This window comes from Diabrotica virgifera, chromosome 2 (assembly GCF_917563875.1).
Source record: "Diabrotica virgifera virgifera chromosome 2, PGI_DIABVI_V3a".
NCBI classification, from domain to species: domain Eukaryota; kingdom Metazoa; phylum Arthropoda; class Insecta; order Coleoptera; family Chrysomelidae; genus Diabrotica; species Diabrotica virgifera.
The window spans coordinates 207,901,393-207,925,055 of record NC_065444.1 but is presented as its reverse complement, the minus strand read 5'-3'; the positions used below and the strand labels follow the sequence as shown (position 1 = coordinate 207,925,055).

Below are 23,663 nucleotides of genomic sequence, written 5' to 3'. Positions count from 1 at the left end.
CTTGATTCCAAATAAGACTAGATGGAGTTTGTTTATTTAATTTTGAACACCATGCAACCCAACTTTGTTTGGCCTTTAATTTCAGGAATTTTTTGACACGAGCATTTACTTCTTTGCATTTACAAAAATTTTCAGGAGAAGAATTGTTTTTATAGTTTATTAATGCCTTCTTTCTTTCTGCAACGGATTGATCACATTCCGAATCCCACCACGGAGGGGGAGTCCGTTTGCATTTAAATGGTTTATATTCAGAAATAGATTGTTTAGAAGCTTCATTAATACAGTCAATAAGGAAATTATATTTTTCTTGGGTATTTAAGGATGTGTGAGGTTTTTCGTTTAATAAGGTATCAACAAGCTGAGAGTATAATGACCAATTTGCTTTTTTAATGTTCCACTTAGTACTGGGATAAATGGTATTAGCATTAGTTCCCAAGACATCGATCACAACCTTTATAACGAAATGATTTGATCCCAAGGTATCAAGATCTACAGACCACGAAGTTTTATCAAAAAGGGATGGTGAGCAAAACGTGACATCAATCATGGAATCTGAGTTTCCTGGACTCGTTTGGCAAGTTGGTTGTCCATTATTCATTACTACATAATCTAAATTCTGAATTGTCTCCACAATTTGATGGCCTATATTATCATTTTTATATGAGCCCCACAAAGAATTATGTGCATTCATATCTCCTCCAATGATACAAGGGTGTTTTAATTGAGAAAATAACTTATCCCAATCTTCGGTTTTGGTTTTAGTTTTTGGGCACCTATATACAGAGAGTAAACTTAAACAACTTTGTTTATAGTTGATTTTAATACCACAAGCAAGCAAGTCTTGAATATAATTTTTTTTAATTGTTATGCGCTCAAAAGGAATACCAGTTTTAATTAAAATAGCAACTCCAGAATAGCCGTCATCGCGATCTTCGCGTATCACATTATAACCTCTATAAATATATACAACATCCCGTTTAAACCAAGTTTCACTTATTAAAGCTATGTCAATATCTTCGGTTATTAAAAAGTTAATAAGGCTGTTTTTGTTAGCAACAGCTGATCGAGCATTCCATTGTATTATTTTGAGTTTAGATTTGTTCGTCATTAGATGAGTTATTTTTTAAAATATTATCTAGAACATTATTAATACCTTTGGCTAACAAATTCATGTCAAGTGATTTTGCCTCTTCTAAACAATTAATATTTTGAATAAAACTTGAGAAAAGAAGTACTAAGGAATCTACTAACTTATTTTTATCATTGTCTGTATTAGGAAAACTTTCCTTATTTAAGGGAGGTAAAGGTTGAGACGGTCCAAATCTGAAAGGGATGAGATATGGTGTAGGATCTTCGGAAGTTGGAGATGATACTTTTCTTTTTTTATTTGCACTATACTCAGTGCTTGATGTACTACAGCTTGGTTGGCTAAAACTTTTGGGTTTCTGTAGGTGAGGCCTCAATGGCTTGAAATAAGGAGATGTACTAACTTCAGAGGAGTTAGTTAATTTTGGAAATTCTTTGTCTGAATTTGACAATATTTCAAATCTGTTATTAGAAATAAGACCAGAAAATGATGAGTCACTCAAATTTTTTGCCTCCAAATATGAGATTTTATGTTCAATCATGATATTTTTTATTTTTTTTTGATGTTCGAAAAAAGGACAGTTTTTAGAGATCGATATATGCTTATCAGTTTTACAGTGTATGCAATTCTTTTTTGTTTCATCACATGTATGTATGTCATTTTTAATTTGTCCACATTGTATACAGTATTCCTGTGTACCTTTACACTGTCTAGAAATATGTCCATATTTGAGGCATTTATAACATTGCGTCACTTTACCCAACAATTTTTCCACTTGGAAAAATACATAATTTATCACAACATAGTTTGGCAAACAATTGCCTTCAAAAGTAATTATAACATTACGTCTAGGGACGTATTCTGTATTTCCATCCTTTTCTACTTTCCTGTGCATTCTTTTAATATCAATAATTGGTGAACTAGAGCTCATATATTTTTTCAAATAGTCAATATTATATTTGGTATCAACATCGCGTATCAGTCCTTTGATTTCCAAGAGGTGATTTGGAATGTACGCTTTTAAATTATCGTCCTTTAAGTGACTATTATTGACTAAATTGTTTGCATCCAAAATAGATTTGAGGATTACTTTAACACGGTTTCTTCCTATACTTTTAATTTGCTTAATATTATTAATCTTTAATTTTTGATGTAAAATATCTGCAACAACCATTGGATGCAAACGGGAAATATTCTGATCATTGGTCTTCTCAACATAAACACAACAATTTTGAAAGTCGTAACTATTACAATTAATATTAAAAAGTTTTACCTCCCTTGTAGCAGAAGAATTTGTGGTGATAGTTCCTGTATCCATGTCTTGATTACTATCACTAATAACTTCAGCAGTATTTAGTTCGCACACTGGCGTCTTTTTTATATTCTCCCCCATCTGGGGAGAATATTTTCACTTTTGTATCACTATTCTACAATATGTAAATGTTTTTACTTACGATGAAATTTAAATGTTTTAATTGTCACAAAAACTGCGAGCTGAATGTCAATATTTAGGTACGTTTAACCATGGCCAAATTTTAAACTGTTCACACAAAAGTTAAACACCGTGAAAAGAAGCCTAGGCTGTTTAACCCATAGGACTGAAACTTCTTATCAATGATAATTAAAACCACTATAAAATTAATTTAAGTTAAACTACTAAAAAATTAATTTTTTCTGGAGCTATTTTAGATGCAACCGTATTTGACGTTTATTAATGTCAAAGTGTATTTAAGCTTGAATATTTAGATTTGAGTACTCATCGGAAAAAAGAATGTGTGTGTATTTTGTACGCACGTAAGAAGTTATACTTGTATTATATGATTATAAACGAAATTAATATACTTTTTATTTATATTTTATTTAAATACTAAACTAATTTATACTTACTACTTCTCAAACATTTTTATTAAAACAGTGCCAAAAATTAAAATAATAAAAGAATAAAACACACACAAACACATTAAAAATGCCACAAATGATTTCTGAACATTAATTGTCGGAAAATACTACTTATTTTCTGAAAATAAAATTATATAATAAATATACTTACAATCATAAAATGTATAAAAAAAAAAAAAAAAAAAAAATAAATAAAATAAAATAAAAGTTTCTATTGGGATTCGAACCAACTTACCAGCGCGGCTGGTATTGGCGTTGTATTGGGGTTCACTCGCATTAAACGCTTCGCCACGGAGACAGTGTGTCATTATGTGCGAAGATCGACTAACTAAACGGATTAAACCTTTGACATTTTTGAATTATGTAAATCAAATTATTTTGTTTTTGAATTGAAATGATTTAGAATTGAAAAATACAACAAAACATAGAGTAAGAAAATAATATATTAGGTGAATATTGATAGAAATTTTGATGGTAATCAAATTATGTAGGTACCTATGATACATTTACAATTATTACGTACCTGTTGCTTTAAAAACTATTTAAAAATCACTACAATTATAAACTTTTTTGTTTCTGTCCTTACAACAATAAAACTAATATATTATACATTTGTTTACCTTCATATTGAACAATTATTTATTATTGACAGTTCATTTTAACACCCAATCAGAGCCCGTATAACGACTAATAAATTTCGCAATCACTTGCATCGTGCAAAGTGGCTATGTTCAAATATCATAACAAAATTTGATCAACTATTTTTAAAACACTTACCAGTATAAGATTCTTTAGCTTTGAATAACCGAGATCGTAGATCGTCCCGGTTGATTGTTGTTATCCACAGTTCTCTACGCCTTCGAGCTAATAGGTTTTTTATCAGTAATTTTGGGGCACTCATACTAGTCACAGTTTGATGGGCTTTCACATTGGCATGCAACAATCATCTCTTCTATGTTAAATAAGTCCAAAAATATAATATGAAAACTATTTAAAAAGGCCGTATAACCATTAACTAACTTTTTGTTTGTTGTTTCTCTTCCTACAAATTTTAAAACGCAACAACCATACATAACCAAACCACAGTCCCACAGCTGCCATATTGGATAATTTTTGTCATGTCATTTGAACATCCAATCAGAACAAAGTTGTAATGCGACTGCGCCGGGATCAAAGGTTTTAATCCTATTAAAATTCACCCTCATATCGCGCATAAAGAAGTATAACTTCAAAAATATACATTCAATTACCCATAACTCACTTTGAATTAATATTAGTTTAGTACTTTGAGTGAATAGTGTATTTAATTTTTTATTGTCTTCAATTTTGGTAAGAATAACTTTTTTGTAAAAGCTAATAGTTTTTGAGTTATACGTGCAAAGCATCTTTACGAAAAAATAAAAGCTTTGATGTTTAATAACTCAAAAAGTATTGATTTATGTTAATAACTTAATATAACAAATTTTGCTTAGAATTTGTCCCTCTATCGATTCATGCTATTATTTTTAATAAAATAATTTTCACCCCAGAAAAGGGATGGTATCCACCCCCAGGGTAAAAGCGCACGTTGGCAACATGTCACCTTTGTTCCTTGAGGTATTCTCTAACTGCTCACCAATTTTCATGAAAATCGATGGAGGTTCAACGAAATCGGAGGTGAAAACCTTCAGTGACTGCACTAATACTATTTTGGTAGGTTGTTTTTAAATTATCCAAATAGGTAGGTAGGTACCTATGAAATTTTTTATTAGGATACTGAAACATTTACAATTATTACCTACCTGTCGCTTTTAAAAACTATTTAAAAGGTCACTACAATATTAGGTTTGTTCTAGCATCAGTTTCAAACGGTTTGAAACCATCAGCGAATAGCGGACCAGCGCGTGTAGAGGGGATAGCACTGGTGACTGTATTATATGTTCTCTCATTTGCCCAACTGTTTGCTGACGGTTTCTGACTAGTTTGACTGTTTGCTAGAACAAACCTATTATAAACTTGTTTTTTTCTCTGCCATCCCAACAATAAAAGCTAATATACACAACATTAATTTGTTTATCGAAAATCTCCATATTGAACAATTATTGACAGATGATTTTAACACCCAATCAGATCCCATATAACGTTTATACCATACTGTCGGTGTGCGCATGCGCCAGGGAATGTAAAAATTCACCCTCGTGCCTAAAGAAGTATAACTTCAAAAATATGTATGTCTTTGTACTCACTTTATAATGCTCAAAAAATTACGGGATCTGGCTTTCAATGCATATTTTTTTATAATTCTCGTATCAAATTTGCGCGTGAAGTTAATGACAGTATTGATTTTGGGGGCGACCCGTTTTTTATTAGTGACGTGTACCTATAGTATATTAGTCTTTGCTTTAGGGCTTCCAGTACTGTTTCAAACTCTACAGAATCAAAAGCCTTCTCGTAATCTCCAAATGCAAGAACCAAGTGGTATGTTGTAGGTACTCGATGCATTTTTCAAGTAATGTCTTTATGGTATGCAAATGGTCATTGGTGCCATATCCTGCCTTGAAGCCTGTCTGTTCTTTGGGCTGATAGAAATCAAGTTAGGTGTTAGTCTCTTCGTTAAAATTTTCATAAAGAGTTTGTATATATATATATATATATATATGTATATATATATATATATATATATATATATATATATATATATATATATATATATATATATATATATATATATATGTATGTGTGAAGAGGCTGATGAGTCTATAATTTTCTAATTTAGTAATATCACCTTTTTTGTGTAACAAGACTATAATTGCAGTGTTCCAGTCTTTTGGAATCGTACCCACATGCAGAGCTGGGCCGGGTACTGATAAATTGTACTCGGGTACAGAGTACCGGGTACTTTTCATATTTGAGGAACGAGTACAGAGTACCGAGTACATTGCTCCAGAAAAGTACTCATAGTACAATACTCAAAGTACAATTACCCGAATTTCTCGGGTACTTATTTCGAGTACATTTGAATATAGAACCCGAAAAAAGGTAAGAGGGTAATAATTATCTCTGCCTCTCTAAACATATATATTTATGAGTCATGAAAACATAAAATAACGTACAACTCCAACTTAAATAAAAAAAAAAGAATTTTTAAAATTGATCATTGATTAATACAGTAACACCTGTCGGTAACGGCCACTAAAAATGAAGGAACTATTGGCCGATATAGAAAAGTGGCCGGTATTTAAAGTTTTTGTAGTTCACAAACATATAAAAGGTATTGGAACTTTGTTTATTGTTAATAAAAGTAAATATAATTCCATAGGTACATAAACGGAAACTACTAAAGCTACTTTAATATCTAATTAAGAATTTTCTATGGGAAATAAGCCACAATTTTATTAAAAAATTAATTTATTAACGTTTCGAAGCCCAAATCGGGTTTCGTTGTCAAAATACACAAACCCGATTTGGGCTTCGAAACGTTAATAAATTCATTTTTTAATAAAATTGTGGCTTATTTCCCATAGAAAATACTTGATTATAAAAATGCCACAAGGAAATAGCTTCAGAACAATACTTTAATATCCTAATATAAAACAAAACTATATTTCTAATTAGCATCTCAAATAAAATTAATCCTTACCGCTTCACAAGTTGCTTTACTTGTGTAGGTATGTATTGTTTATATGATCTGTAAGTTTCATCGATTAAAAGTGCTTACTTTGTAAGGGCTGTAGTTGAAAGGACTTAAACGAGTCACTAATTACGAGTGTATGCAAAATTTGAACAGCCATATCTTACCAATTTTTGTCTTACCGTCTTACAGAAACACAAAAATTCCAAAATATTCAGAAAAGCAAAACCTAACTTTTTACTCTTTGAAATCCTAGAAGCATTCAATTCGCTTCATGCGTATTCCATCCGTATTGACAGTTCGTTCGCTATACACCAAATTTCAGACAAATCGAAGATCCAAAAGTTTTTGTCTGAGTGATTTAACATGGAATGTACCGTACGGTACAATAAACTATTGTTTGTTTTTATACCAAGCGGAGTGATTCAAATTTACTGCGCTGTAATGCTTGTTTGTAATTGGTCCAACCGCAGGCAAGTTAACTCCACTGTTATAAAATTTGGACACTAATGACATTTATCAAATTTTGACACTAGTGGCATTTCATAGGTTAATTAAGTTATATCGGCGATTTTTTGTGTTTTCTGTTATTCCTTTAATTTTTAGATTGTTAGTCTGCCTTTATATAAAAACGTATTAATATAATTAGTACGTTCTTTAAAGGTAAAATATTGCAAAACCTCTAAATTTTAAAAAACCGCTTGGATTGATATGAAATTTGGATACACATAGCTAACAAGTCAAAGAAAAAAACTGATATTATGCCGATGTGTGCTTTTGCCCTAGGGGTGAGTTTCACCCCCTTTTGGGGGTGAAAAATATATGTTCGAAATAAGTCCGGAAATGGATAAAATGACTAATAATTCTAAGCAACTTTTGTTTTATAAAGTTTTTTTGACCAAAATAATACTTTTCGAGTTATTTGCGAGTGAATATGTTCATTTTTCTACAAAATAACTACGTTTTCAGATGGTTTTTCGCAAATAACTCAAAAAGTAAGTATTTGGTCGAGAAAAAAAAATATAGCACGTAAAAAAGTGAAAAACATGGTGTATATATTAGGTCACTATACCTAGTAGAAGCAGAGTTATAGATAATGAAAAATAGGTTCATATTCTTCAAATTCCAAATCGAATATTTTAACGTGCCATGGCCAAAAAACGAAGCACTTTTTTGGGGAAAACTCATTTTAACTTTTTTAAAGTGTTTAAAAAGATGCTTATTTTTGTTTAAAAAAAAATTTTAGCATCAAAAGTAAACAAGTTATGCTCAAAATAAAGTTGGTCCCTTTTTTTGGTAAGAAATCGGGAAAATCTCCCCCTAATTAGCATTTCAAATGAACTTAATTGTTACCACTTCACAAGATTTCTACTCGCGTACGTATTGATCATATTTATGATCTGTAAGTTTCATCGGTTCAAAGTCCTTCTTTTTGAAAGAGCTGTAGTTAAAAGGGCTTGAACGAGTCACTTATCACGAGTGTATGCAAATTTAGAAACACCGAATCCTAACCAATTTTTGTCTTACAGAAAAACAAAAAAATACAAAATATTCAGAGAAGTAAAGCTGACTTTTTTTTATTGTTTAAGATTTTTGATATCTCTAACAATTTTTAAGTTATTTTGAAAAAAAGCATTTTTCAAAATTTAGATTATTAAAAATTTTACTTTAAAACCAAATTTTTTCAAAAATAAGCACTTTGAATCGTTGAAACTTACAGATCATATTAGTCCAGAAAGCCACTGCGCATCCGCTAGGAAAAATATTCTAATTCGGATTCTTTGCACAATCTTACTCAAAAAGGACCCCTTTTAACAAATTTGCATGTTGCCAGGACCAAAAGTTAGTCAAAAATTTTTTTAACGTTTTTTTTTTGTTTTTTTCCTAAAATTATTTTTTTTGCATGGAACAAATTTTTTTTAGGTTTTTTGGATCATTCCAAATAGAAAAGGTATTTAGTGACTTTTCTCTAAAGTTGATAGTTTTTGACATATAAGCGATTAAAAATTGAAAAATTGCGAAATCGATCATTTTTAACCCTAAAAAACTATGTGAAAAACTGAAAATTTGAATGTTGCCAAGGTAGGTAGATATTCTTTAAACATCGATTGATGAAATCCCGAAGAGTTTTTTGCAATACAATATTCAAATCTCCTCTGTTTTTTAATTGCTAATCAAGCGTGCGCGACACTATTTTCCACCGTTGAATGTGTATGCAGTATGCAGTATGGTGCAAATGAAAAAAATAAATTCGTTATTTCGTAAACCGGCGACTTTAAGGAAAAATCCCGAAACAGGTCGATTTTTATTTTTAAGTTATGATATTGTGACATATATGGTATATTAGTGACGTCATCCGTCTGGGCGTGATGACGTAATCGATGATTTTTTTAAATGAGAATAGGGGTCGTGTTCTAGCTCATTTGAAAGGTTCTTCAATTCTCTATTCAGTAATATAAACATTTACATAATTATTTATACAGGGTGTCCAATAATTTAATTTTTTTGTCAATTTGCCAAATGTTTTAATTTAATGAAAATTTTTTGGACACCCTGTATAAATAATTATGTACATGTTTATATTACTGAATAGAGAATTGAAGAACCTTTCAAATGAGGCAGCACACGACCCGTATTCTCATTTAAAAAAATCATCGATTACGTCATCACGCCCAGATGGATGACGTCACCAGTATACTATATGCCACAATATCATAACTTAAAAATAAAAACCGACCTGTTTTGAAATTTTTCATTAAAGTCACCGGTTTACGAAATAACGAATTTATTCCTTTCATTTGTACCATACTGTATACACATGCAACGGTGGAAAATAGTGTCGCGCACGCTTGATTGGCAATTAAAAAACAAAGGGGTTTTTGATATTGTATTCCAAAAAACTCTTCGGAATTTCATCAATCGATGTTTAAAGAATATCTATCTACCTTGGCAATATTCAAATTTTCAGTTTTTCACATAGTTTTTGAGGGTTAAAAATGGCCGATTTTGCAATTTTTCAATTCTTAATCGCTTATATGACAAAAACTATCAACTTTAGAGAAAAGTCACTAAAGACGTTTTCTGTTTGGAATGATCCAAAAAACCTAAAAAAAATTTGTTCCATGCAAAAAAAGTAATTTTAGGAAAAAAATAAAAAAAAAACGTTTAAAAAATTTTTGACCAACTTTTGGTCCTGGCAACATGCAAATTTGTTAGAAGGGGTCCTTTTTGAGTAAGATTGTGCAAACAATCCGAATTAGAATATTTTTCCTAGCGGATGCGCAGTGGCTTTCTGGACTATATATAAACACAATAGCGACGTAACGAATGCCATTTTTTGAACATTCGCGAATACGAATGCGAATATCTGCTACCGACATTCGTGAATGCGGATGCGACTGCGAATGCGAATATTCAGTTTTTTTTTAATTTGTTTCTATTTTGCAATGTTTTCTAAATTTTATAATAAGAAGTTAATAGATATTTAGTGTAAATCAATCCGACTCTTACGCTTTATTTTATTACTTCTTCTTTTTTATAATCGTTTGTGCCCTTCAGTGCGTCGGATATAGAGTTCCCTCCGCTTCTTATCCATTTCTTCCACGCACTTCTATTGGTAGCCAGTTTGTTCATATCTCTTATAGTCATGTCTCTCTTTTCACCTATATTATGGATTTGGTCCATCCATGTCTTCCTTGGCCTTCCCTTTTTTTGTTACCAATTTTGGCTTAATTTACTTTCTTTGTTAGCCTCCTTTGCTTTCAGTTGCAAAAGTTTTGTTCCAAACCAGTTCAATTTTAGTTTTCGATTTTCCATATATGTCATTATCGGATTAACTATGCTGTTATATACTTACTCTCAGTTTAGATTTGTTATCTATTTCTGATTTCCCAAAATTTGTATTATTTAATGAGTAATACACGTTAGTAGCCTTCTTCATTTTATCACTCTTATTGACATGTCCGTTTTTTCACCATCTGTTATATTTTCCAAATACAAATATTTCAAATTAAAAGCGTTATTACATAATACCAAATAAGAAAAAAAGTGAAGGCTGATAATGTGATTATTGAGGTTAACACATTCACGGACACAACTGCATATATGAAGTCACTTACTCCATAAAAAACGTGTCTACAGGTGAAGCGTGTCTGTGAATGTGTTAAGTTACCTTTTCTTGATAAAAAAAGACGAGAAGTGATTAGATTTTGATTTTATTAACCAAATATTAACTTCAAATTATTTTTTTTCTGTTATTCATATTCGCAAAATATTCGTACAAACTTAGCGAATGCGAATGCGGATGCGAATATGCAAAAATATGCGAATATTCGCGAATGCGAATGCGAATACGAATATTCGTTACATCACTAAAACACAACATAAGTAAAGTGACTTGTGAAGTGGTGACGATCAATTTCATTTAAGTTGCTAATTGGAGGGTGATCTTCCTGATTTTTTTTTGTCAAAACAAAGGCACCAACTTTATTTTGAGAGTAACTTGCTTACATTTGATGCTAGAAATATTTTTATACAAACAGAAATAAAGCTTTTTTTAAACACTTTAAAAAAGTTGTAATGTGTTTTCCCCAAGAATGCTTCATTATTTGGATATTTCACATTGAATTATTATATTTGGAATTTTTCGAATATGAACCTATTTCTCATTAGCTATAACTCTGCTTTTGCTAGGTACAGAGACCTAATATATACACCCTTTTTTTCACTTTTTGATAGGATATAGTTTTGCCAAGAATATTTTTTTTTGACAAAATGCTTACGTTTTGAGTTATTTGCAAAATACCGTCTAAAAACGTGGTTATTTTGTCGAAAAATGAACATATTCACTTGCAAATAACTCGAAAAGTATCGATTTGGTGAAAAAACTCTATAGAAAAAAAGTTGCTTAAAATTAGTCAGTTTATCCATTTCGGGACATATCTTGGACATATATTTTTTCACCCCCGAGATGGGGTGAAACTCACCCCCAAGGCAAAAGCACACATCGGCACCATATCACTTTTTTTCCTTTGATATGTTAGCTATGCGTATGCCAAATTTCATGTCAATGCAAGCGGTTCTTTAAAATTTACAGCAAAAACCGTGAAAGAATGTACTAAATATAATATTTATGGATTACCATGGTCAAATAAAAAAGAAGATGTATTTGGTTATTATTCTAGTGACGTTCTTAGGTGGGAATCTGCCTTTTTAGTTTACTCCTCCTGTTTAAAAAATAAACCATAATATTTTTTTACTGAAAGCTGATATTTGCCTTTTTCAATCATACATTATTCTGTTTTATTCCATAACACTGATTTAATGGATAAATGTGATTTTAGGTTTTTCGTGTGAAGATATAAAAACGGATCCGGGTAATATATTAAAACAAGATGATGACGGAAGTAATATATTAAACCAGGATTTAACTGATGCCATGGAAGTGAACACCAGAGAAAAACCCTTTATACCAGAAATTTTTCCCAGACAGTCTACAACAAAGCCTGCTTTAAAAGTACATGAAAAAAACCTCAACGGGGAAAAAGGTTTAAGTTGTGAAATATGCAAACAACAGTTTTCATATAATTACAGATTAAAGGAACATGCAAGAGTGCACACCGGAGAAAAACCTTTTACATGTGATATTTGCAATAAACAATTTTCACAGGGATCTAGTTTAAAAACACATTCAAGAGTTCATACCGGTGAAAAACCATTTGCATGTGAAATATGCAATAAACAGTTTTCACAAAATTCTAGTTTAAAAGAACATATTATAATAGTACATGCCAGAGAAAAACCATTTACATGTGAAATTTGCAAGAAACAATTTTCAAAGAATTCCGATTTAAAAATACATTTAAGAGTTCATACCGGTGAAAAACCATTTGCATGTGAAATATGCAACAAACAGTTTTCACAAAGATCCACTTTAAAAGGACATATGGGAGTACATTCTGTAGATAAACGTTTTGCTTGTGAAATTTGCATCAAACAGTTCTCACGGAGTTCCGAATTAAAAATACATTTAAAAGGCCACACTGGAGAAAAACCAGTTACATGTGAAATTTGCAATAAAGAATTTGCACGAAGTTATGATTTAAAAATACATTTAAGAGTTCATACCGGTGAAAAACCATTTGCATGTGAAATATGCAATAAACGGTTTTCACGAAGTTCTCATTTAAACACTCATATTGGTAGTTCATTATGTAGAAAAACATTTTGAATGTGAAATTTGCACCAAACAGCTTTCATCATCATCATGATACAACCTCTTCTGTCCAGTGGACATAGGTCCAGCAAGTGTTATTCGTCGTTGAAATTCGCAAGTCTGATTGTCCTTGCCTATTCTGATTTCATGACCGAGATATATGTACTTTTCTGTCAATTCTACCACTTGATTTTGGATGGTTAGGTGTTCGCTGGGAACTAAATTTGTCATAAATTTTGTCTTACTGATGTTCATTTTTAGACCTATTGTTGAAGATACGTTTTCTAATTCTAGTAGCATTTGTTGTGCTTCACCCAGATCTTAGATCTTCGGTAATAAGTACTATATCGTCGGAAAAACGCAGATGATTGAGCATTTCTCCATCTATTTTTATTCCTCTATTTTCCCACTTTAGCATTTTAAAGGCGTATTCGAGGACCGCTATAAATAATTTAGGTGAGAGAGTGTCGCCCTGTCTCACACCTCGCTTGATATGAATTTCTCTGATAGTATCATGTAGTTTTACACGCATTGTGGCGTTTTGGTATAATGTTTGCACTCACTTTGTAAACCGGTAATCTATTTTACTATTGTTCAGAGCAGTTATAATGCTGTCTAATTCCACAGTGTCGAAGGCTTTGTGAAAGTCTACGAAGATAAGTACCAGTGGTCTGTTATCTTCTATCGACTTTTCTATTAAGGTTTTTACTGTTTGTAGGTGATCGTTTGTTCCGAATTTTGAGCGGAATTCAGCTTGTTCTCGGGGTTGGTAGAAATCTAACTTTTTTTTTCTAGTCTTGTCGTAATTATTCGGATAAACATTTTATAGATGTGGTTCAATAAGCTGATTGGTCTATAGTTTTCTAGGTGCGCCTTGTCTCCTTTCTTGTGTAGTAAAATTGTTACTGCATTGTTCCATGTTTCCGGTATGCAACAATCTGTTAGACAAAGGTTAAACAAAATTTTTATTTGGTTGAGAAGGGCACGTCCACCCATCTTTATAGTTTCTATTACGACTTTATCTTCTCCTGGCGCTTTGTTGTTTTTCATCTTTTTCATTGCGTCCTGGATTTCGCTTAGTGTGATCTCTGGCATGAGCTCTGAACCCTGGTTGATAACTTTGCGTGATGCAGCGGCTTCTAAATTCTTTTGGTCTTCTCTTTGGCTTGTATATAGTTCTTGATAGAAGTCTTCAACTATGTGTAGTAGTTCTTCTCTATTTGATGTGGGAACTCCTTCTTTGTTCTTTAGTTTGTGTATTTCGCATTTTCCATTGTTTAGCCGTCTTCTGAGGACTTGCAGACTTTTATTCTCTTCTATAGTTCGCTGGACTTTTTCATTCTTAAATTTCCTTAAATCTTTCCTTATAGCTTTTGATACTTCTTTGTTTATTTTTCGCAGTTCTTCTTCGTCAGTGGTTTCGTTTCCTTTGATTTTTCTTCTAGTTTCCATTAGTTGCTGTCCATTAGTTTCAATGGTTATTTTTTCGTCTTGGCGTCTTTTAGGGCAGCATTTTACTTGAGCCCCTCGAATAGCTTCTACGATATTTTCGTTTAGGGCATCTACATTATTCATGCATTCATTTTGTTGTAGAATTTTATTGATATTGCCTTGGTATTCATTTAAATTCGTTAAGTCAATCCATATTGGGTTGGCTTTCTTCCTAATCATTTTGGATCTTTCTGTTATTAAGTCTAATTTTAGTTTGGCTCTTACCATTCTATGATCGCTGCCTGTGGTAAAGCTATTAAGGACTGTGACATCGTTGAATATATATTTTTTGTCACTGATTATGTAGTCTATCTCGTTTCTGGTCTTACCATCTGGGCTTTTCCACGTTCATCTTCTGTAATCTTTTTTAGAGAAGAAACTATTCATCTGGTATAGATTTTGTTGTAATAGAAATTCTAGTAGTGTTTGGCCACGCTCGTTTCTGCCTTTGGATCCAAATTTGCCTAGTGCTGTTTCCTGTTCATCCTGCTTTAGACCGATCTTTGCGTTAAAGTCGCCGCATGTAATCGTGTAATGTGTTGGTGTTTCTTTCAGTGCCGTTGAGATGTCATCGTAGAAGTCTTCAATCTCCTCATCCGGATGGTCCGTTGTTGGTGCGTATACCTGAATAATCTTTATTTTATACCTTCGGTTTAGCTTTACGATTAAATAGGCTACTCTTGTGGATATACTTCTTGTAATCACTATGTCATCTGCAAGTCTTTTGTGTATAAAGAATCCGACTCCCCCGATTGATTCGGTTTCACTACCTATACTATAAAATATATGCCCTGATTTTAGTGTTGTCAGGTTTTCTCCATGTCGTCTTACTTCACTGACTCTAATGATATCCCATTTTACTTTTGACATCTCGATTTCCATTTCAGTGACTTTTTCTTCAGATAATAATGTTCTGGCATTGTAGGTACAGATAAAGAGTGTTAGAGGTAGTGATGAGCAAAACAAGAACAAGACCAAGACCAGGCTAGTTTTGGTCTTGGTCTTGGTCTTGCAGCTAAAAGGCAGTCTTGGTCTTGGTCTTGCACTAGCCGGTCTTGTTCTTGGTCTTGGTCTTGCTGCAAGAGTCTTGCTGGTCTTGCTTTTTTGGTAGTAATAATTTGAACCAAACAATTTCGAATAAAATGTACATTGAAATAAATAAAGATGTGAAGAATGAAACTGTATTTTTTGCTTTAAAATTTTAACAGAATGTAGAATGTAGTTTCAAACAGATACCAATTTTAACATTATACATTCACCTAATGACCTAATTATTTCTCTCTATATAAAGAGATTAGAGTACATTTTTATAATGGTAATGTTTATCAGTAGGAAAAACCTGTATTTACAACCCTTGTTGCAATTGCCGGTCTTCGGTTGTGTCACGTTGTGTTTTGCATGCTGTCGATACCTGCCGCCTGCCTTCAGACCACGTCTTGAGTCTGGATTATTGTTTATTGCCCCTGTATTTTAATAAAATGTTAAAGAAAAAGAGCTTCTTAAAGGTGCCACAAATGGTCGGGGACCTTCAATTCACGGATTTTACGAAAAGGGATAAACGGTTTATAGTTGTTAACAGATAATGATCTGCTCCTTTCACTCGAACACTGTAGTATTTATCCTACGAGGGTCAAATTTAAGAACATAAATTAAATTTTTTTAAGAGAACACAAAAATCAAATATTTTTTACTCTATTTAATCATTATTTAATATAATTAACTTTATTTATAAACTAACTAAAACATACTTTTTAGTAAATACGTACATATTTACCATACCTATTTATAGACCTAATACTATAACATAATAACTAAACCTAATGGGGAGTTATAAACGCTTAATTCTGTAATTTGTTATCTTGCAGTTCTTTAATTTTATTTAAACTACATTGCTCTCGTAACACGAGTTATTCGCACTTTTTATTTTCACATATTTTTGGATTGAATACCCATTATGACATTTAAAAAGTTGAAAATATTCGGATGTGGGTAGTAAAAACTAGAATTTAAAACACACTGAAATGATGCGCATGCATTTCAAGTGCGGCACATACTATTTGTACTACTGGTCCTTTCTGGGAAAAACCTAGATTCTTCCAAATAGTTTTCAACTATGAAATCAGTAAAATTCTTTACACGTTTGTCATCCGTGATTTTCACAAATAATTCAACTTCCAACTTTCGTTGATTGTCAAAAATTAATCCAAAAAATAATTTTAAAAATTTCCCAGAATCGGAATTTTTGTCATTATATTCAGAAACTGAACCTAAGCTTTGGATTTTGCGATACCAAGCTTGACACATTACAATCGACAACCAGTTATTTTTTATTCAGGCCACAATGCTTTCACAGCATTGTGAATCCCTTTTCAAAATCTATTATGATATTTTTTGTATTCATTTTAAATTTAACGACCTATATTTTTCCTCGGTTATGCGAAAAGAATTGAAATAAGGGTCAGTATTTTTATTAGACAAAATAGCGAAAACTACTGGTACATAAAAACCGTTTTTAATTGCATTTTTTTTAAATGGATTACCCTATCTATAATTACATTTTTTGTCTTACAAGTAATTTCAATTGTCCTTGAACTGTCGCCGTTTGAAAACTTGCCTTCTGGACACTTTGAAGGTTGAGAAAATGCAAACCGTTTGACTTAATCAAAACGACTTAAAAATATAACCAAAATATTATGTATTTTAAAAATTCGATATTGTTTAAGGTTTCTTACAATGTCAGTATATATTATTGAACTAAAAAAATTAAGTTAAATAATAAAAATCAATTTTTCTCAAAAAAGTGCAAGAGTCTTGCAGGTTGGTCTTGGTCTTGCGTGGTCTTGCAAGGTTCGGTCTTGGTCTTGTTCTTGCAAGCTTGGTCTTGGTCTTGCAACCAAAAGGCGGTCTTGGTCTTGGTCTTGCAGCAATCCAGTCTCGCTCATCACTAGTTAGAGGTTTTTTTCGTCTTTCGCGTCGTCAGTTTTTTGTCCCCCCCCCCAGAATCCTTGGGACAGACTGATAAATCAGTGTGAGAGTTTCGATTTCTCGCTATACTCACCTGGGGTACATCCGCTTTTGTTTTAAAATCTGACATTTTGTTGGGAGGTATTTGCCTTGAAACACCACGCTGGCAAGGCGGGTTGGTGAGTTTTTAATTCAGCCGCTCATTGTGAGTACCGACGCTGTTTGAAGCCGCCCGCTCCGGGTCAGACGCTTCTAGGTTTGTGCTCTTACACTACCCCTAAAATCGAGGGTTGCCAGCTCCGCCATCTTCGCTGTACCGGAAGTATTCTTCGTCGCCTTAGATGCCGTTCTGGACTTCATCCGTGACCCTGGACAAGGGACCCTTAGCAGGTACTAGCTTCCCGGGTCAAGAAGCTCCTGGAATCTGCGGGGGGCAGGGATTGATTCACTTTCCCTAATAGGACTATCCAATAGAGTCCAAAGGACTCCAAAGGAGTATCCGCAAAAAAACAGCTTTCACGAAGGTCCAAATTAAAGAAGCATTTAAGAATTCACACTGGAAAAAAACCATTCAAATGTGAAATATGTAACAAACCGTTTTCACACAATTCAGTTTAAAATTACATATGCTAGTACATGTACAATGTACATAAACGTTTTGCTTGTGAAATTTGCACCAAACAGTTTTTAACGAGTGCTCATTTAAAAAGACATTTAAGAGTTCGTACTGGTGAAAAACCAGTTACACGTTAAATTTGCACCAAAGAGTTTTCAAGAAGCTATGATTTAAAAAGACATTTAAGAGTTCATACCGGTCACAATACACTAACACCGGTATGTACAGGCGCATCTCAGTCACAGAGTGTGACGTCACTGAAACTGGCTGTAACGTAGATGTTAATTATTTGACCCTGGTAAATCTAATAATTTTCCGAGCTTGTTCCTCTATATCTTAAAAACTCTCCATCAGATCGAGATCTGCCTATGAGAACTTTTCATCACGATGCTTCAAAGAGTATTTTCCCAAAGTATTGTGACATAATTATGTCACAGACTGTTTTCAGCTCCCGGCCTAACAGACCCGAGTTGTTTACCAAGTAACCTTTTTTATGATTTATGATGTTCTATTCCTTCTCGACTTTTGGAGTAAATTCTTTCTTGTTGCTTGTAAATACTATTCGAGATTTATTTCTAGAACATTGAATGTTGTATAAATAGTAGGTTTTTGTAATTAGCAGGGCAGTTGTGCATATGTAATTTGTGCGGTATATCTGGAGAAAAACCAGTTACATGTGAAATTTGCAATAAACAATTTGCACGGAGTTATGATTTAAAAATACATTTAAGAGTTCATACCGGTGAAAAACTATTTGCATGTGAAATATGCAACAAACGGTTTTCACGAAGTTCTCATTTAAACATTCATATTGATAGTTCATTCTGTAGAAAAACATTTTGAATGTGAAATTTGCACCAAACAGCTTTCACGAAGGTCCAAATTAAAGGAGCATTTAAGAATTCACACTGGAAAAAAACCTTCAAATGTGAAATATGCAACAACCATTTTCACACAATTCAAGTTTAAAATTGCATATGCTAGTACACTCTGTACATAAACGTTTTGCTTGTGAAATTTGTACCAAACAGTTTTTAACGAGTGCCCATTTAAAAAGACATTTAAGAGTTCATACTGGTGAAAAACCAGTTACATGTTAAATTTGCACCAAAGAGCTTTCAAGAAGCTATGATTTAAAAAGACATTTAAGAGTTCATACCGGTCACAATACACTAACACCGGTATGTACAGGCGCATCTCAGTTACAGAGTGTGACGTCACTTGCGAAGCAGAATTCGAAACTGGCTGTAACGTAGATGTTAATTATTTGACCCTGGTAAATCTAATAATTTTCCGAGTTTGTTCCTCTATATCTTAAAAACTCTCCATCAGATCGAGAACTTTTCATCAGGATGCTTCAAAGAGTATTTTCTCAAAGTATTGTGACATAATTATGTCACAGACTGTTTTCAGCTCCCGGCCTAACAGACCCTAGTTGTTTACCAAGTAACCTTTTTTATGATTTATGATGTTCTATTCCTTCTCGACTTTTGGAGTAAATTATTTCTTGTTGCTTGTAAATACTATTCGAGATTTATTTCTAGAACATTGAATGTTGTATAAATAGTAGGTTTTTGTAATTAGCAGGGCAGTTGTGCATATGTAATTTGTGCGGTATATTTTTGAATTTGTAATTAGATAAATTATTAGATTTAGTGTAATAAATAAATTAGATATCGTAGTTTGTAAAATAAAGGATATAAATTCAGTGTTTTTCATTTGTTTAGATGTAAGTTATTAAAAATAAATAAAGTCTACTAAAATTACACATTAGTGTCTAAAAGATCATAGAAAAGTCAATTTTGTAACAGTATGAACTAAATCCACTGGGACCTAATTTCCATAAGCTTTGTGCGGAGTACTTTGCATGAAACAATTTTCAAGGGGTTATGATTTAACCCTCGTAATTTATTACATACGAGCGATACCAATTGTATTTATGTATGGTGCCGATATGGCACCATTTTTTTATGTTTTTCTCATAATTTTTACACTTTGTAAAATGTAAAATGAAAAGGAAACCAAATAAATTATTTTGTATATAGGTACATATATTTTTATTTAATTACACTAAAAAATAAACCTTAATTAAGTGAAATTTTAATCTTTTATTTTACATGATATTCGACAAATAGGGCAGTTAATGAGTGTATTTGGCTACGAATTCCATCCTATTACTACATCGATTCACTTGATCTTTTCACAGTAAGTACCTAGGGAATAGCTTAATAAACAAAGTTTACCCTATATACTACGGCGCTTTTATCTTGGTGGCGGTTCCCAGCCTTCAAGGGGATGGAAAATTTTTTGGTCAAAATAACCATGGAGATGGCTAGAGAACCTAATTCTAAGAAAAAACTATTCTATAATTTTTTTGAAAACTTGAAAATTGGCCATTTTCATCGAAAATGACACCTTTTCGGATGATTTTTTGCGAATACCTTAAAACTATGCATCTAACTAAAAAACTATATAAAACATTTTTGTAGCCTATAAATAACAAAGAGATTCGTTCCTTTATGACTGTTCTAATTATAAATACAAAAAGAGATGTGCTAGGTGAAAATAGTTTCGTTTTTTTGGTTCATGCTCAAATTGGTGTATTTTAACTTTTAACAGAGAAACGGTAGATTTTATGTGTATAATACCACCAATACCTTTTATAGTGATTGAAAGACCTTTAAAATGAGCAATATTAAATGTCGATTACATTCAAACTAAGCGAGATATGCTGCAAAATAATTGATAACTAATGTATTTAAATAAGAAGTATATTTAACCTCTCATCCACCAGAATTTAAATACATCGTTTTCCTCCTACAATACCTTTTGTTATAGTGTTATTTCTATGTTAAAAAAGTTGGACGGGTTTAAAATGAATGGTTTAAAAAAAATAAGATCAAATTATACAGCGCACTTTAAATTTTCTTGAAAATCTTTCTTTTTCTCCATGTAACTCGAAAATGATAAGAGACGCGAAAAAAATATACCTTACAAAAATGTAGAGATTTTTTAGACATTTTGTTTTCGTTCTTCATTTCTGTATCTCTTATCATTTTCAAGTTACATGGAGAAAAAGGAACATTTTTAAGAAAATTTAAAAATCCGCTCTATAATTTGATGTTAATTTTTTTAAAAATCTAAATTTTTTCATTTCAATCCTGTCTTACTTTTTGAACCTAAACATAACACTATAATAAAAGGTATTGTAGAAGGAAAACGATGTATTTAAATTCTGGTGGATGAGGGGTTAAATACACTTCTAATTTTTTCTTCAAATATTCAAATATAATATTAGTCATCAATTTTTTGCAGCATATAGGTATCGCTTAATTTGAATGTAATCAACATTTAATATTGGTTAGGTTAACTAGTAGTTCAAGCACTACAAAAGTATAATTTAAACCTAAAATCGACCGTTTCTCTGTTATTTCAAGTTAAATACACCAAAAATACAAACTCTTTTCACTTACCGTATCTCTTTTTGTATTATAACTAGAAGATTTATGAAGGAACGAATCTCTTTGCTTTTTTATAAGTTACAAAAATGTTTTGTACAGTTGTTTAGTTAGATTCATAGTTTTTAAGGTATTCGCAAAAAACCGTTCGAAAAGATATTGTTTTAATGAAAATGGACAATTTTAAACCACGAATTTTCGTTTTGATTTAAATCGAGTCTCTTGTCATCTTCTGGCACCGTGTTTCGGGGTCTACCATTTATCAAAGAGGCTTTGCAAGAAGACTGATTTGAATCAAAACGCACCTAGAATATTTTCCTAGCGTCGCCCGTTTGGTACTGTAGTACCTGGGTTAACAGATTACTTGATTCGCTGTCGACATTCATTTCATCGTTCTCCGTTAGAGGTCAGTCTAATCATACTCCGATGCAAATATTTGAATATTTATTCCATCTTCTCGGTGCATTTTGATTCAAATCAGTCTTTTTGCAAAGCCTCTTTGATAAATAGTAGACCCCGAAACACGGTGCCAGAGGATGACAAGAGACTAGATTTGAATCAAAACGAAACCGATTATTTTCATTTTAGTTTTATACCATACTCTGTATTTAGTAGAGTACAAAATGATAGCGTTTCATATGGGTAATCTGCGATGCAGTGTTGGAATATTTTCCTAGCGTCGCGTCGCCCGTTTGGTACTTTAGTACCTGGGTTAACAGATTACTTAATTCGTTGTCGACATTCATTTCACCAATTTTCGAGAAGTTTTGAATTAAAAATATGTTTAAGAGTTCATACCGGTGAAAAACCATTTGCATGTGAAATATGTGTTTTCTCTCTTGCTGTATGAAAAGCCCTATTGTCAGAATGTCTGCGGGAGATAGTCTGGTCAAATCTGTATATGCGCGCAGATAGTAAAATTAGAATCTACAAGACGCATACCACCGATCATAACATATGGCACAGAAGTGCGCGAAGACAGCAACAAAACGAAACAGATGCTAAGGGTTGCCGAAATGAAAACCCTAGGAACAATAATGGGGAAAACAAGAAGATACAGGGTGAGAAATACAAACATAGAGCAATGCAAAATTTAAGATATTGTAAGATGAGGAAGGCAGCGCAAGAGGATGTGTACAACCATGGAACCATGTAAGACGAATGGATGAGAATAGACTCCCAAAAAGTGCCCTAGAAAACAACTCGCCCAGTTAAAGACAAAGACCCCTTGGATGACTGCCTAAAAGATGGAGAGATAGTTGGCAATCTACCTCCCAGGAAATTAACCAGGGGCAGCTTCAGAATTAAACAATCGAAAGATCTCCAGGAAGAAAAAGATATTTAATTTAATTTTTTAGAACTATTTAAATAATTTTATTTAGGTAATTTTATTAAAATTGTGTAATTTTGTTTAATTTTATTTACTTTTAGTTAATTTAATTTAATTTTATTAAATTTTATTTAGGTAATTAAATAAAACGGGATAATTCCAGAAGGTTGGCTGTATACCATCTACTTAAATAACTTAACGCGAAGTAAAACACTCATCGTTGGTGTAGTTGGTATAATATTTTAATAAAAAATTAAAATTTTTAAAAATTCAAAAGGATTACAAAATGTTTTCGGATTTATCAGTCCATCATCAGTGAACTCCCTGTCCTTGAAAAATAGCCACAATGCCAAACACTGGTTAAGTTATATGTTCCAACTACATAGCAAAAATTATAAAATAGTTTGGCTTAAAATGGATGCCAATGGAGCCATTTTAAGCCAAACTATTTTATAACTTTTGCTATGTAGTTGGAACATATATAACTTAACCAGTGTTTGGCATTATATTTTGCAAGGACAGAGAGTTCACTGATGATGGATTGATAAATCCGAAAACATTTTGAACGTAATCCTTTTGAATTTTTAAAAATTTTAATTTTTTATTAAAATATTATACCAACTACACCAGCGATGAGTGTTTTACTTCACGTTAGTTATTTAGGTAATTCTTATTTAATTTATTTTTTCTACAAACGTGTTAAAAATGCAATTTTTAGCACTCCATAGGAGCCTTAAAAATGTCACTTTAAAGCACTGGGTGCTTTAAAATTTTTAAAGCACTGCAGGCAAAAGTGAAATGTCAAATTTTGAAAGTAAACGCCAAAATATTTATATTTCATTTATTAACATTAATATTAACAGTACAATTTGGGCAATTTGAAAACTACTATGTAAAATTTTTCTACGTTTGTAGAAAAAATATTGTATGATATACTTACGTGTTAAAATTACATTTTTAAGGCACTCATGCGAAACTTTCACACGCGTGCCTT

At 32.1% G+C, this 23,663-nt stretch overlaps 1 protein-coding gene across 1 annotated transcript in view; it reads left to right on the top strand.

The window, feature by feature from the left end:
* The window catches only part of LOC126880908 (zinc finger protein 271-like), a 148,043-nt gene that overhangs the window by 77,691 nt on the left and 46,689 nt on the right, over positions 1-23,663 (top strand). Inside the window, exon 2 of the mRNA XM_050644983.1 lies at positions 11,939-12,810. Within this exon, the coding sequence (XP_050500940.1) occupies positions 11,939-12,810 (872 nt within the window). The remainder of the gene's footprint in view (positions 1-11,938; positions 12,811-23,663) is intronic.